This window comes from Lygodium microphyllum, chromosome 5 (genome assembly GCF_053477565.2).
Source record: "Lygodium microphyllum isolate KBCC chromosome 5, Lygodium_microphyllum_v1.1.10, whole genome shotgun sequence".
Lineage (NCBI taxonomy): Eukaryota > Viridiplantae > Streptophyta > Polypodiopsida > Schizaeales > Lygodiaceae > Lygodium > Lygodium microphyllum.
The window spans coordinates 168,826,661-168,843,010 of NC_141139.1; the positions used below are offsets into that span (position 1 = coordinate 168,826,661).

At 42.9% G+C, this 16,350-nt stretch overlaps 1 protein-coding gene across 3 annotated transcripts in view; it reads left to right on the plus strand.

Annotated features, from left to right (window-relative positions):
* The window catches only part of LOC148036671 (RNA helicase family protein), a 248,838-nt gene that overhangs the window by 154,529 nt on the left and 77,959 nt on the right, over positions 1-16,350 (plus strand). For 2 of the 3 annotated variants that reach the window (XM_087678715.1, XM_087678718.1), the window contains 3 exons: positions 3,549-3,605; positions 3,850-3,933; positions 4,086-4,184. In XM_087678715.1, the coding sequence (XP_087534841.1) occupies positions 3,549-3,605; positions 3,850-3,933; positions 4,086-4,184 (240 nt within the window). Of the gene's footprint in view, positions 1-3,548; positions 3,606-3,849; positions 3,934-4,085; positions 4,185-4,676; positions 4,865-16,350 lie in introns of all 3 variants that reach the window. The other variant, XM_087678717.1, reaches the window with a different exon arrangement.

Here is a 16,350-nt window from a genome sequence, read left to right on the forward strand (position 1 = left end):
TCTAAGGGGGAAACTCAAATTTACCTTCAATTTGCTGTTGAGCTTGATACGTGAGGATGAGGTCATATTTGGCTCGTGAAATCTTGTATGGTCTGTGGGCTCCATGGTAGTCCGAAGTCTCTCTGGCCATGTCAGATGAAGGAGCAAGTTGTGAAGCCCACTTCGTCGTGCGTCTCGATGTTCTAGGCTCAGGAGTATCATGATGATGTGGTGAATTTGTGTTTGAAGTCATCTTGCCCTCTTGTTGTTTTGCTTCTTGAGAAGGTCTTCTAGGTCAACGACTGAGGTTTATGCAAGAGAACCTTGCTCTAATACCATGTGAAGAAATACCCTAATGTAGAAACATAAACTAAAGTGTACGAGAAAGCATAAATTTAGAAGAACAAAGTTAGGGTTTGGGTAACTCAGAGACAATGAACACAGAGAATTTGAATGAATGACTAAGTATTGAATATACAATGCTCGTGTGGCAAACAAACTGTGTAGGAATGAAAACTGTACCCGAAACTCTTGTGCCTCATGGATTGAGGCAGAAGTGTTGAGCATGAGCGTGTGTCGTACTCTTGGTAGATCTTGAAACTCAGCAAAGGCAACCTTTGGGAGTCAAACACTAGCAAAGGCAGCGAAGGAGGCTGGATTTGATGCAGACAGGTAGTAGATGAGAGAGAGAATTACAAACGCAAATACCTTAAGGGTGTAGTCAGCACGTTTGGTAGCAGTATGGACCAAATGTAGTAGTGTGGAGTGTGTAGAGTGCTGGCCGGCAGCTGCAAGGACCAAACGCAGGTGTAGGAGCAGTCGCCAAGGAGTTTGCAGCTGTAAACGCAGAGTGTGGAGTCGCCAACAGCAAAGGCAGCCTTCTGGAGGTGTGGGATAGCTGGCAACAGCACTTGGAGGTGATTATGGCGAAGACGGGGCTGGAAACAGACGATGGATGTAGGCAGCAATGGGCAGTTTTGGCTGAGATGTCCTCTGCAAACGGAGTTTGGCCATCAAAGTTAGAGGTCATGAAACCAGCAAAAACGAGATTGAGGCTGAATGGAGGGGAGCCGGCCTATTTATCGAAAGTTTTGGAACCTCGTACCATGCACCATTTTAATTCTCTCTTGAACCGCACACCATTTTAGGGATTTAGTTAATTAAACATTTTTGGGGCTGTCTAAGTGGCTTATTTGGCATGTAATGTTTATGCTAGGTCAATAAAACTTGCCTTCTCAAGTATCATGCTTTTTGGAAATTTTCTGTCTCATTAAACAGCCCCAAAAGTGCATTTTTGCATTGTGAATAAGACACAAGACTTTGACAAGGATTCATGTGCACAACATTCTTCATTCCTTTGTGTCGCTCTTTCACATTAACTGCCTTGCTGCCATCGTCACTCCATTATCATCATTACTTCAGTTTTTTCTGCTACCACTGTTGTAAGGTGCTGCTCTGCTCCTTGGTGCTGCCACCTATATCCTGGAGGTGCCACCCTTGCTGCCGACATCATGTTGGCTGCTGTTAGCTTACCTAGAGGTTCCCTCTACTATCATCAAGTGCTTCACATCATCAAATCAGCTGCATTTTGGGTTCAGCTTGCTTCAACTCTTCACCTGTGACCTTGCCATGTGTCACTCGGCTACCATGCTTAATTATCTTCATATGGAGGTCCTTTAACTGCTGGACATCATTTTGAGAATTGCGTTTTTTGCTGCTAGTGCATCCATGATATCATATTTGAGCCTTCTTCAACATTGATTGGCCCTCAGCTGCTACTTTTCATATCTCTCAGCTTCAGTCTAGCGCATTGATGGTTGTTGATCCAACTATTGTGAATGTAAATTTTACACTTACTATACTCTTAACGTCTATGTTTTGTGCTTAAGATAGGGTCTTCTATGTTTGATTGAGCATCTCCATATTGAACTTTGTATGTTGTTAATGCTAGTTTTCTGTTGTACTTTGTGTAGGTATGTGTGTGTTTAAATTGTGACTTAAGATCAATCAATTGCCCCTTGTATCCCTCTTTACATTCTTCATTTTGTATCCTTGTTTCTCTTGCTTGCGTAGGTTTGTGTGTTTAAATTGTGACTTAAGAACTGGTGAACTCTTGCTGGTCTTTCAAGCTGCTTTTGCATCAGCCTTGTTGACCAATCAATTGGCCCTTGTATCGCTCTTTACATTCTGCATACTCTATCCTTGTTTCTCTCACTAATGGGATCCCTATCTATTCACAAAAAGTACTGTTTCAAGGTGAACATGAATCTGCTTTCTGGTTATAAGGGAGATTACCTTCTGGAGCTGGAAGCAGCTATATGACATTGCACATGGCTAGAGAGGGGCGACAAGTAGAAGTGGAAGTGCCACTTTTGCAGCAAGAAGGGGCATCTTGGGAAGGATGCAAGAAGTTATTGGACTTGCGAAAGGAGGAGGCAGAGGGCAAGGGTGACTTGATTCGTCATCATTGTCCAATTTTGACTGCGATGCCAATTGGCCCTACTGAAGGCTGTTGTGACCAAAAAGTCGGTACTGTCGCCCCTCATGAATAGGCACTGTATTTATGTGTGTTTCATGGGCTCAAGAGAATTCAACGAAGCATATTGAAGGCCGCCATCTCCAAAAGAAGATTCTAGAAGCACCAGAGATGCAGAATGAATCTCCAAAGCTCAAAAGATGGTCGAAGCAAAAGATGGAGAACTTGCAGCTATGAACCAAGGATTAAGCATTCTCCAAGCTCAGAAAGCCTCAAAAGATCAAGGTAGAGCATGTTAAAGAAACCTGAAGACACTTGCAGAGGAAAGTCATAACGAAAGGTTAGTGATATGCAAGATGGTTAGTGGAGAATAGAGGAGTTAGTGGAAGCAATATCCTGGCTATTATGCGGCCTCATTCACCCTGGCCAGTTAACTGGATTCTCTCGATGTCATCTCCATTTTTGCTTGTATTTAGGTTTTATTCGTCATCGTATCATCTAGTATTGCCATGCATCCTTGGGCAGAGGGAGACTAGAGGTACTCTGGCTGCCAATAAGAGTGCTGGTTACCTTGGAAATATTGTACTCATTCTCATGCTTTCATTTATGGATTCCATTGCCCATTTATCAGTTCTGTGGGTTCATTGTTCTCTCTTCTGTTCACTGTTCATTGTGTTGTTTTTTGTGCCTTGTGCTTATTGGTTCTGCTTCCGTTATGCACTCTTAGAGAAGAAATAGGAGGGTGCTACATGGCAGAGGGAACCGAAGGGCTGTTTGAGGAAGAGGTGGAAATCACTGCACCAGATGGACAGTGAAGAGGTAGGTATTCCATGGGAAAAGGGAGAGGGTCACCTTGGGCAGAAGGCTAAGGGAAGGAGAGAGGGAGGTTGAGGTGCAAGGAGGGCCAGTCAGCCTATAGCTAGCTGGAAGTCAAACATGGGTGACCGTTGCGTCATGTTTGCCAGTCATGTTCATTACCATACAGTTGCATTCTGCCCTTCTTTTATTTGTTAATGAATACCAACTTGGTTTGAGGATATGGCAATGTTGGAGATCTTGGATGATTGATCTAATAACTGTTACATTGTTTCAGGCTATGGATTGTCCGAAAACAGAGGCCATAAACTCTGCTATAGCTACTCTCCATGAGGTTCTTCTTCTTCCAAATATGCCTGTGATGGTGAAATACATAGAAGTAGTGGTGGTTGGTTTTATTTAGAAACGGGAAATAAGCTGCATATGACATTGGTAACTTGGAAATTTCATCAAGTGCATTGAAATTAATGCATGTGCATTGATTAAAGCTATAGCTAGTCCTCAGTATGTTAAGGCAGGATACAATATGTAACGTCTGTATCCAAAGTGAGGTATCAATGTTTTGTTAGCGTGTTTAGGTTGGTGCACTGGACAAAGAGGAAGAGTTGACTGCTCTTGGATATCATCTTGCAAGACTGCCAGTGGATGTGCGGATAGGCAAGGTTGTGAGTAGTACCCTTCATGACAGAAAATATATTTATTTGTTGGTTTTGCCCTTCATGACTGAAAATATATTTGTTTGTTGGTTGGTTTGTTCAAAATCTCAGCACTGCTTAACTTTAGTAAAACCCTGAATTAACTTTTCTTGAAGCAGATGATGCTGTATGGATCAATCCTTGGGTGCTTGAGTCCTGTACTAACAATTGCAGCTTGCCTTAGCTACAAGTCTCCTTTCTCTCCATCACGTGACCAGGTTAAAAAGCTTCTCATATTTTCATCATGTCAGAGAAAGGTTAAATCAAAATAAAATAATTACGGAGGTTTCTTTATGATTGAAACTTGCATCTACATTGAGCAACTTCTGCTTTTGAGTAGCACACAGTGCCCTTATTAAAGCAGGCCTACGTGTTGCATAATCAATTTTCCTGTTTTTGTGTTTTCCTTTTCCCTTAGTTATTGAAGGATTTCAGATTCTAGTACCATTTCGACTTAACTAGATCACACACAATGTGTGTACCGAATAAATTGTTGAAAATGTTGATTATCATAATTGCTGAATGGAAATGGTCAAAATGGCAGCGAATAAAGGAAAAGCTCATGGAAGAAACTGATTAGTAACCAATCATATAATGTGAAAAGCCAAACTATGCAGCTACATGTAAAGAGGACACGAGGCTTGATTGGACATGGCTTTCATCTTGAGTTATTTGGATCTTCTCAGTGCATTCTTTTTCACAACTTTCAGGAGATCATGGCATTGACAGACATGCCAGAAGGGCTATCTGAAGAATTGATTTACCTCATTTCCAAGTTGTCCCCCTTGATGCGGACACCATAGTAGATGACCATTCCTTTACTCTGTGTTGGAGAATCTCAACACCTCGATAATTAGAAGCTCAAGGTCTATGGTCCTACCTATGTTTAGTCGACCAAGTAGGTATCGACTCCATGTGTTGTTACCAATGATTTTCTCAGTATTGGAATTTGTATTGGTGATACCTAATCATTCATATGCCACTTCTTGCTACAGATTCCTTGCTTTTCTCTTTCATAATTCTAAAACATTTCTAAATATATATTTGTTAAAAGCTTTGAAGATGTCATACATGATGGTGCATAGTAGTGTCATCTTCTCATGGACATGGTTGACTGTGTGCGACAATGCGCAGCAGCATGAGCAGGGGATAGCAATGCTTATCTTGGACTTTGAGAAAGGCAATGACACGGTTGATTGAGACTTCCTAGTGTATAATGGCCTGGTTGTCTTGGCTTAGCAGTGGATCAAGAGTGTGTCGCTATTAAGTGTGGGAGTTCATGTAGAGGCTCAGCAGCTTGGTTCTCACCACAAATCGTATGAGTGTAGGTGGTAGGTATGACGTCCCAATAGACATGAGTGTAAGTGGTAGGTGGCCAATCGACTAGCCTTGGACAAAGGGCAGCAGGGTCCAGGTTTTCCCAATTCTCCCTTGGAGGAGGATCCATGTCATGAGATTGAAAAGGAAGATATGGAAGCTAGACCCATACATTGCTTCAACAGATGTGTGTGAGTGGTGTATGTCGATATGTGAGGGTTGTGCCCTAGATGAGCTAGATTGGACCCATGAGAGTGGAGGTGGGAAGCCTCTTCAGTTTCACAAAGTCTTGTGTGTCTCTTCTCTTACATGGCATGAATTAGTAAACATTCTAACATAGGATTATATGGACTAGGCCCCCCAGCCATAACAAATATCATCTAGCATGGAGCATCACAAAGCCTTTTAGACACACACTGTGGAACTACCTTGAGATTACACAGTGGAGGCCCATCACTTTACTTAAAATTGCCTACAAGATCAGAGGTGATAGATCTTGGATTGGTGCTCGTGGTGCAAGACATTCATCCCAGTTAGACCTCTTTTGTCTGACAACAATCTTGGATAGCAGCTTCACCTTGTGGGAGTCCATTGCACTTGCTTGCTAGAGGAATTGGGACATTATTGTGTTCTTCATGATTTGGAGGTGTATGATTGCATGGATTGGTAGCTTTTGGAGGACATTGTGTTGAGGATGGGCTTTCCAAAGAAGTTGGTCAGAGGAGTTGGAACCCATTGTTCTTCTGCACATAGCCAGGTCCTTGTTGCTAGAGGAGAGATATTCAATATCCATAGATCAATGAGACAGGATGCCCACTAGCTGTTTCTCTATTTGTTTGTGGTGAAGGCTATGAGTTCATTCTTAGTAGATAGATCCACTGGTATTAGAGCCATCAGGTTTCTCATGTGTTAGTTTGAGGAGCTCCTTGATGTGGAGTTTGGAGATGACACATTGATTTATCTAGATAGGTATATGGCAACTTAGGAAAATTTGTAGCAATGATGGAGGTCTTTTGCAAAGCATGGAGTGCTTTAATTAATTCGCTCAAGTTGTATGGATATTGGGTATGAAGATTTCAATGGATTTGGGATTGTATGAAGATTTCAATTGGGTTTCCCAGGCATTGTAGTCATAGATCTTAGATGCGAGGCGAGGATTGACATTAGTTTGACATTAGTTTAGAGCTATAGAGCGACCTCTTTGCTTGTCATACAAGAGCTCCTTTAGTGGAGTTGTGCGAGGCTTTCATTAGCAAGGAGAGTGGTTGTTGTCAATCCAATTCTCCTCTTGACCATGTGGTCCATCACTTAGTATAGGGCATTCTCTATCAATAAATTTATTTGATGAGAAGTAGATGGGAGTTTGAGCTTGACAAAGGTGGCCAAGGACGTTTTTGGCATCGGAGGTCATAGACTTGAACTACTAAAGTGGAGGCTTATGAATTAAGCGCATTATCAAGGGTCTCCAATCGTGGTTGGTGGTTGGATGAGAGTTGTAGGAATAGGAAGATATCCTCTTTCTATGGTTAGTAGCTCACAATAGCTTAGCAGTTGGCACATAGCTCATGTATGGTAATATCCCAATCGTGAGAGTGCGCAACGGAAAGAGGAAAGTGAAAATAGAGAGGAGACAAAGAGATGGCAGGAGAGAGAAGAAACAATGACTGCAATGGCTGAAGCTACATGGCTGCAACAGTTAGAGCCCCAACATGCAGCTCTAAGCGTTAGTGTGGGTGCTGGATGCGGTAGTAGGGGATGAGAGAATGAGGAGGGCTAGCTAATCACGAATGATCAACGATGGATAATGGATAATGAAAGTGGGAGGGAAGATTGCCTATATATAGCTGAAAAAGAGGAAAAAACCTAAATGTGGTGAAACCCCCTAGAAAATAGCAAAAAGTGTATGGAAAGAAATGCACTAATGTGGCCTCCATCTAAGTTTCTAAAACACATAAAATGACAGACAAATACAATTGCAGATTCACTTAGACTGAGGCTCGCAGGCAAGAGATCACCACACAAGGCGCACATGATTGCTTACTCCTCCTCTTAGATGTTGGATGTGCTGGAAGGCTAAAGGGGATGGGGATCTGAGAGTGGCACAAAGAGTGCCAATGGTGATGTTTGTTGATGAAGAAAGCTAGCCAAGGAGCAAGACCCCCTCTGTATATAAACAACTAATCAAACGGAAGGCCACCAAAGAGCAAAGGAAACTAAGAGGGCTTGAATGGATCTTGTTGGAAGACTCTAGTCAGGGATGGCTTAGGCAAGCCTCTAACCTAACTATGATAAGATAGTGGGGACTATTGAAGGCACCATAAGCTGCATAGAAACACCAAGGACCAAGGGCCAAGTGGCATGGAATCGTGGCTTGATGACAAAAATAGAAGGGGTAGCCGCATTAGAAAAAGCCCAAAGTAGACTGGAAACTTTGAAAAAACTCCTCATGATCGTGGGAAGCCCTCTCTGAAACACACAGGGCTAGGAAATTCACAGCCACATCACCAATATTGTCCCCCTCTGAAAGGCATGGGAAGTATGAGGGAATCATCAGAGGAGATGGTGGGGGATGGAGTGAAACTTGTGGAATAGGTGGTACACAATTGGCAATGGGTGTGGCTATAGAAAGATGCCTTGAAGGACCTTGCACAAAGGAAGGGGAATGGAGCATAGATAGCTCCCTCTTCGGCCAACCTGTCGCAAGAGTGGCTTGTGTAGAAGAATCCCGAACAAAGATGGCCGGCTCTGTGAAGAGAAGGTGGTATTGAGATGAGAAAGGCCATGAACTGAGGGGAGAGGGAGACCCAAGTTAGAGACATATAGGGCCTTAGAAACAAAGCTCGATGGATGGTTAGACAATAGAGGCAAACTGCCAATACTACTAATAGGCACTGAAGAAATGTCATGAGTGGTGAGAGGACACTCTAACGAAAGGATATCTTGTAACAAATCAGCTCGGGGAGTCATAGGACTTGATTCATCATTGTCAGAGAGCCAAGGCTACTTAGAAGTTGAGACAATCAAAGAAGGCTCCTCCATCTGATAAATGTGTAGAAACACTGAATCAATGGAAGTAGCGGATGACAAAGTAGAGGTAGACTAAGGCTTCGATGTGGATCCAACCTTTGCTCCTAGACGAAGGTGAGGGTATATCCTCTACTACTTCTCCTTGGGGTGTGATGTTTGCCCACAATGAAGGCACATGGGATATTGTCTACACTTTCCCACAAAAGTTAGAAGATGACTCCAACTTCTTCCTCTTCCCTTTATTTTACTTGGGTTGTCCTATACTTGTAGATAAAGCCACATAAGCATGGTCATGTGCATAGGCTCCGCAAGAAACAGGTTCACTGAGAAACGCATCCCGCTGAAGCACCAATGGAACTAGCTCCTCCCAAGAAAGAGTCACCTAGCTAGGAGAAGTGAGAAGAGTGGTGTAGAGCACATCATATGTCGGTGACGGAAGATGTGAAAGTTTCATAGCTAGGTCCTCTGAAGAAATGTCCATACTAAGGAATGAAAGCTCATCCCAAATCTCCTCCATGCTGTGGACGTCATTTCTTATCCTAGGGAAATTTGCAGTAGAGAGTTGTTGTAGCTTCAACTCAAGAGATAAGCAATGCCCAAATGACTGGATCCAGAAGAGAGATGCCAATCTCCTCCAAATCTCTGCAGTGGTACAGAGATGTCTAACATGCACGAGTACAAAATTTGTACAACTCAAAAGGAGAGAGGAGTGGGCTCTAGCATTCAACTGATCCCATAAAGTTGCTGAATCTGCAATCATACCATCATGAGGATCCACGGTTGGTCGAGCTATAGGGACTGTAATAAAATCCCAAAGGTCACAGTCATCGAGGAGACACTCCTTTCACATGACCATAGAGGATAGTTCATCCCATCTAGCTTCTCGGATGTAGAGAGAGAGTGTAGGACTGGAACCTACTCAAGAGATGCCATCAATGCCAATTGGGGATCAGAAGCCGTGCAAGAATATAATAGGAAAGAGTGATAAGATGGTGGTTGGTCTGCCGAACCACACGATCCCCCATAGCATAGAGATGTCTTTCAATATAGTACTTGCAAGAAAACAAAGAAGATGCTACCACTGGAATAAAGGTGATCAATAAGAGGTGTCCTCAGGATAATTGGGGTTTGTCAGGCAAGGGTACGGAAGAAGACCGAGTGGGGCAAGGTAGACGGGGAGTATCCAATGTTCAAAGGAACACACAATGTCGCGCAGGGAAGGGGAGCATGAAGAGGAAAACAATGCTTCAACCTAGAAACAGAACCAATCCATGGGCTGGTAAAGCACCAAGAGAGGTCGGAGAGCAAGTGCCTATAGTAAATGCAAATCTGCCTTGATTTTGGGCCTGCTATGGAGGCTGCCCAGCACCAAAAAGAAGTCACCTTGGTCAGCAAAGACGAGCTAGTATGAGAGATGTAGCAAAGAAAGAAAAATGTCCCCGCCTGTAAACACACCGCCCAAGAGAGGATAGGTGCCACCCAGCCTACAAATGTGCTACCCATCAGGACTGATGAATTGCTTGTACAAAACACAGAGATACAGGGGCTGCTTGCAGAAAAATGGCGGTAATGCAGGGCTGGTTTTGGAGCACGTGTGTCGAGGGCTGCTTGCAGAAAACACAGGTCTGTTTTGGTGTCGCCTAGCCAATAGAATGACCACCTTGCTTGTTTGATGCCACCCGGGTGTAGTAATGGTGGCACCTAGCTGGTAGAGGCCACCTAGGAGCAAAATGCAAATCTGCCTTCGTAAATGCAGCGTTAAAAAAGGGCTGGAAAAAAGCCACTCTACCCTATTTGACTCCAAGCGCAAGGTCTGCAGCATGTAGAGATAGTGCTTGGCAGTTTTGTCGTGGATGGCACTCCTTTTTGAGATCTTTGGCTCCCATGCGTGGCTTTGATACCATGTGAGAGTGTGCAACGGAAAGAGCAAAGTGAACATGGAGAGGAGACAAATAGAATGTAGGAGAGAGAAGGAAAAATGTGACTCCAATGGTTGAAGGTACAAGGCTGCAACAGTCGGGCCCAACATGCAGCTCTATGCGTTAGTGTGGGCGCCAAAAAGTAGGAGGGGGATTGGAAAATGAGGAGGACTGGCTGATCACAAAGGATCAATGATGGATAATGGATAATGAAAGTGGGAGGGCAGGTTGCCTATATATAGTCAGAAAAGTGGAAAAAACCTAAATGTGGTCAAACCCCCTACATAATAGGCAAAAGGGCATCAAAAGAAATGCACAAATGTGCCCTCCATCTTAAGTGTCTAAAACACATAAAATGATACACAAATACAATGTTAGGGCTCCTAATGTCCTCATTTGACTAGATTGAGGCTTATAGGTAGGAGATGACCACACATGACACACATGAGTGCTAACACCAATGGCATGTGCAAGATGTGGTAAGGTAGGGGAGATGTAGAGATAGTACCTATGTAAAGAAATACTTGTGTATAGATAATGAACATAATTGTACCTCAAAGCACAAACTGTTGAATGAACTTAGTAGGGTTAGGAGAACTCATAGATAGTAAACATTGAAGTTGGAGGCATGATAATGAATAAACACAATGCTCAATACAGCAAACACACTATTCAAGGTGAATATTGAACCTTGGGCTCTTGTCTCTAGGACCAGGGCAGAGAGTAAGTTGGGAGGGTGTTGTTTGTATGGATCCTAAAATGCAAGAGACAGCTTCTGGAAGTGTATGTCAGCAATGAAAGAAGATCTGTAGAGTGTGGATTAGTGTTGGATAATTGTGGACAGCTTGGAAGACCGGGCAGCAGACTGAAACAATTAGAATGAGGAAGGTCACAGCAGCAGCAGCAGCATAATGTACCCGTCCTGATGATATGGTAGGCTCTACGAACTGTCTGATCACTAAGTGCAGCAATAGATGCTGATCTCAGCAGCAGGGACAGCAGCTGATGATCAAATGAAGGCAGCAGGTGTTGGATAGTGGCAAAATACAGCTTAGTGATAATGTCTGACAGTACGAACTGACTGGAAACAAATGCCAGCAAAGGTAGGAGGGCTGGACGTAGGCGCGAGCTGGTGGACAGCAGCTTGAATTGAGATGTCCTCTAGAAGACGAGGCTTGGACAATAGAGACAAGGCACCAAGAATTTGCAAAACAAGGATAGGGCTTAGTGGTGGATAGCTTGTCTATTCATAGGTGAGGAGATCCTCCCAATTTAGGGTTTGCCTTACAGGACATTGACACTCTCTCTAGGAACACATTTATTTTTTAATGAGCATTTGATAATTTGAGTTTTGGGGTTTAATAAAGCCCTGATAAGTTTTTAACGCATTTTCAAGCTCAACAGCCCTTCTCTAGCTGGAAGTTCAAACCAAGAAGGGAGTATCAAGATAGTCGAAGCCTATAACTTACCCAAGTTGTCCCACCCCAAAGCACTCAAGGTCTGGGGCAATGGGTGCTTGTCAACTACCCAATGACCTATCAAGACTATGGAGGCAATGGTTATCCTACCAAGGTAGCCCAAAGGTAAATCCCATAGACACCAATGCTTCCGACAAGGGGTGCTTGTCAGTGCCCTAGTGGCCTAGCATGACCTGCATAGGTAGATGGAACCACTTTGAACGTTTTCTTTTCCTTGGTGAGTATTTTTATCTTATGAAGCACCTATGTCTCTTGGGGGAATGAAAAAGAATGGTTAGATTCAAGTCACCGCAAAACAAGCACTTGTGGGTATCGATGAAACAAAAAATATGTGGAATATTTGTGTAGAGTTGCCATAGAAACTGCGTGAGGAGATTGCCATGTGAACTACTACGAATATGGTGGATCCAGAGTTGACCACTCTTTTTTGATGATTAAAAAGGGATGAGTGCACATAGATGCATTTTTACAAAGGCAACATGTGTATGCATGGGGTAATTCAAAAGGCAAGGCAAGATGCCATGCTTATGCAAAATGCTATGTAGCAATTCCACTTGGACAATGCCCTTGTAGGGGAATCATTCTGTCATGAGGACATGTATTTTTGAAACCTCACTTAACATGTGGATTAATTTTTAATCACATGGTTAAGTAAACGTTGCACACGTGAGGTGTAACTGGGGTTAGAGTAAATTTACAAGCCCGGGACTCAAGGAAATCACGGCATGTCAAAGGCAAAAGTTGCTGTAAGTTATGCCGCACAGGTACTTGGTGGTATTTGGTGCCAGTTGTTGGCCTAGGTCATCCATTTGGTCATAAGTGTCAGTTGGTGACACTAGAGAAATGGCGTTTAATGGTACCTAACGCCAATCTGATGGTCAAAGATGGCGCAGAGACAATTTGTAATGGAAGTTGCCTAGCCAATTTAATTATTGGTCAGTTAGATTATTTTTTAGGGCACCGAAATAATTATTAGAGTAATTTTCAGTATTTGAAGACTGAAAATTAATATTTAATTATGAAAAATGTTGGAAAAACCATTTTGTAAGGCTGCCACTTGTCAAAAATGCCCATGAAAGATTGAAAGGTGTCTTTAGAGGCTGGGGAGAGGCATTTTTATAAATTCAGCCTACAAGAGAGAGGGAGGGGAGGCTGCTGGTCTGATTTGCAGCCATTGCAAGACCTTCTGAGGCCTCCAAGGGCAGGAGAAGACTAATCAACAGCAGGAGGCAACATCTACAGGCTGTTGAGACAGGGCAGCAGCTGCAAATGACTGATTTTCTTCAGTTCTTTGCATCTACAAGTTGTTTGGTAGGGCAGCAGCTGCATTTGACTGATTTTCAGTCATTCTTCGCGACAAAACTTTGAATTTTCTCTCTCTACATCTTTCCCTCTCATCTCCTAGCCATTTCACAGTCTTGCTCCGAAGATCTCAGCATTTGGACCCTTGGAGGTTGAGAAATTGCAAATTTCTCTATTGTAAACCCTAATTTACAACAGAAATTAGGGTTTAGCAGAAGCCTTGGGAAGCGTTTCAGAAATTGGAAGCTCCAAGACTTGGATTCAAGAAGGTTGAAGGTAAATTTCAGCTGAATTCAGGTGGAGGACTAGCCAACCATTGAATTTGGGGCATTTCCATCGTCTACAAAGTGGGTGAAGGCCAATTGAGTGCCTGAATCAAGGGGCAAAATAGATTAAAGACTTGCTGGTGACTTTGGACAGCAAGGGGAGTTGAAATACCAAAAGGGATTGGGAGAATCCCATTGTAAGTCAACTTTTTCTTTAAAAAAGCTAAAGAAATACCGAAAGGGGCGCCAATACTGGGGCCAATCGGGTGTGCATTGTCCAATATCAGTAGGTAAATTTGTATTTTGAGATTTACATTTATTGTTTGCTGCGGTAATTAGTTGTAATCAGGGATTTACCACCCATCCACGGAAGGAAGGTTGGTTACATGGTTCCTTTGCCGGGATACCATCAAATCCTTATAGTTGGTGGGCTTGTGGTACTTGATTGCAACTTGGGACTATTGCATTATTGCTGAAGTTGTTCTCAGCAGTGAATTACAGCAAGCATGTCTTCACATGGTGATACGGGATCAAGTGGAGAGGATGTATCACTCCTTGGTCAATCATATGGTGAAGGGGGGAATGCAATAACTGATGTTAGGTATGGTTCTCAGCATGGACAGTATGCTGAAAATGTGGGAAATGAGCCAAATGTTGGCACTTCAATGCATTAAGAGGGTGATGAATAGCAAGGGACTGAAGAATTTGATGATAGCTTCAAGGATTGAATGTGCACATAAGCAAATCTTTTTGTTGAATTGGCAAAGAATCCGCAGTTTGCTCGATTCTTTAATGCCCCAAAGAAGGACAACAAAGGCAAAGAGAAGGAGACATCTTCTACAGTTTTGGGACAGTAAGAAGAACCAAAGGAAATGCCTAAGCCTTCTTTAGAAGAGCCCAAAAGTTGTGATGAGCTCAAACAGTTGGTATCCGTGGGGCAGCAAGTGCAAATGCATGGCCAACTTGGTAGTGCCAATACATGGAAACATGGGCAGCAAGGCAATTATGCACATGCAAGCATGGGACAACAAGGATACTTTGGTGGTGGTACCATTTTTCATGCTATGGTTGGACAAGCACCGCATATAGGAATGTATGGCACAAATCCCTATGGTATGCACCAGCCAATGCATGGCTCACAACAACCAATGTATCCGGGTAATGCAAGTGGAATGTCTAACCCCATGTATGGCAGCATAAGTATGATTTTTGGTAGCCAATGCACCCATTTTGCAGCAGCCCATTTATCCCATAGGTCTATGGAAGGACTATGATGAAGGTGGCAAAAGCGTGAAGTTTGAGCCTTTCAGTGGTGCACAAGATAGGCTGAAAGTACTTGTTTTTATTCAGCAGTTTGATGTAGCCTATTCTGGAGGCAACTTCATAGAGGCATCTAAGATATGCAAGGCAACCACATTTTTGACGGGAAATGCATTGCAGTGGTTGCCTACACTCCTTATTCAAGGAAAGTCACCTACCACTTGGGTCCAGTTCAAGTAAATGTTTGCTTGAAATTGGTTGAAAAGTACCTTTGAAGTAGACATTATGATAGCTTGGAATGAGTTGAATTCCAAAGATTGCAAGAACTTGGATCATTATAATAAGAAGTTTTGGGATGCATTGTTGCCAGTTACTTCTTATCGCACAGTATCCCTCCATGAGTAGGTTGAGAAGTATATTTGTGGCTCCATGAGTAGGTTGAGAAGTATATTTGTGGTTTGCCAAAGGAATCAAGGATTTTTGCATTAAGTCCATTGTTTTCAGCATGTCTCAGCTTACAGAAACTGCTACTACAGTCGACACATTGTTGCGTGGAGAGGATGTAGGATTCTATGATGATGATGCCAAGTCACATGTCAAAGAGGCAAAGACTGAGAAAAAGGGTAATCTCAAAATAAAGTTAAAAATTAGGGCAGATTTGAAAAATAGGGCTGAAAAGAGAAATAAATCGCAGAGAAAGAGTGGGAAAAGTGATGCACTGTCACATAAACCTCAATTGTTGGCTGTCAATATGGTTTATCACACTGAGTTGGATGCCATAAAAGAGCAATATGTTGCTGATTCGAACTTTGCTAATGTTATGGTCAGCTTTGCAATGGCCAAACACATGGACACTTAGTATAAGAGATAGATTTCTGAGGATGCATGGACGACTGTATGTCGCAAAGCAGTTAAGGCCTAGAGTTATCACTGAAAGTCATGCTCCTCCGTATGCAGGACATAGAGGTATTGATGCCACGGTCAAGGAACTGGAGCATTTCTTTCGTTGGTCAGCTTTGTGGCATGATGTAAAACAGTTTGTTAAGACATGCATCGTATGCCAGAAGGAAAAGCATGATAGGCAAATGATGCCGGGTTTGTTGTAGCCCTTACCTATTCCAGATAGACCTTGGCAGAGCATTGCAATGGACTTTATTTTTGAGCTTCCTAGGACACCTACAGGGAATTATGGAATATGGACTATCATTTGCAGGTTTAGCAAACAAGCCCATTTCATTCCGGTGAGAAAGAAAATAAAGACTCATCATATGGCATGATTGTTTTTGCAGCACATCTTTAAGTATCATGGTATACGAGAGTCGATTATTAGTGATCGAGACCCCTGGATAACCAGTTTATTTTGGAAGGGCTTGTTTGAGAATACGGGTACCACGCTGAAATTCTCATCACCCTTCCATTCGTAGATAGATGGTCAGTCTGAGGAAGCAAATTCCACAGTGTTAGATCTTTTGAGGTGCTATGTTCTAGACCACAAGACAGTGGGAGCAGTATTTTGCCCTTGGTTGAGTTTGCTTACAACAACACAGTATATAGTTCTACGGGCAAAGCTCCATTTGAGGTGGTTGAGGGTAGCAAGAAGGTACCACCTATTCTGCAAACTAAGGACAAGATCTTTGAGGCTGATGGTTATGTGGAAAACTTGGATGTAGCCTATGCAAAGATAAAATATGTACTTCAGAGATCACAAGAAAAGCAAAAGAGGGCAGCTGATCGCCACAGACGTGCTTTGCAGTTTGCAGAGGGTGATTATGTATTGCTGCGTTTTGAAAAGGCAAGGCTGAAAAAGATAAAGGA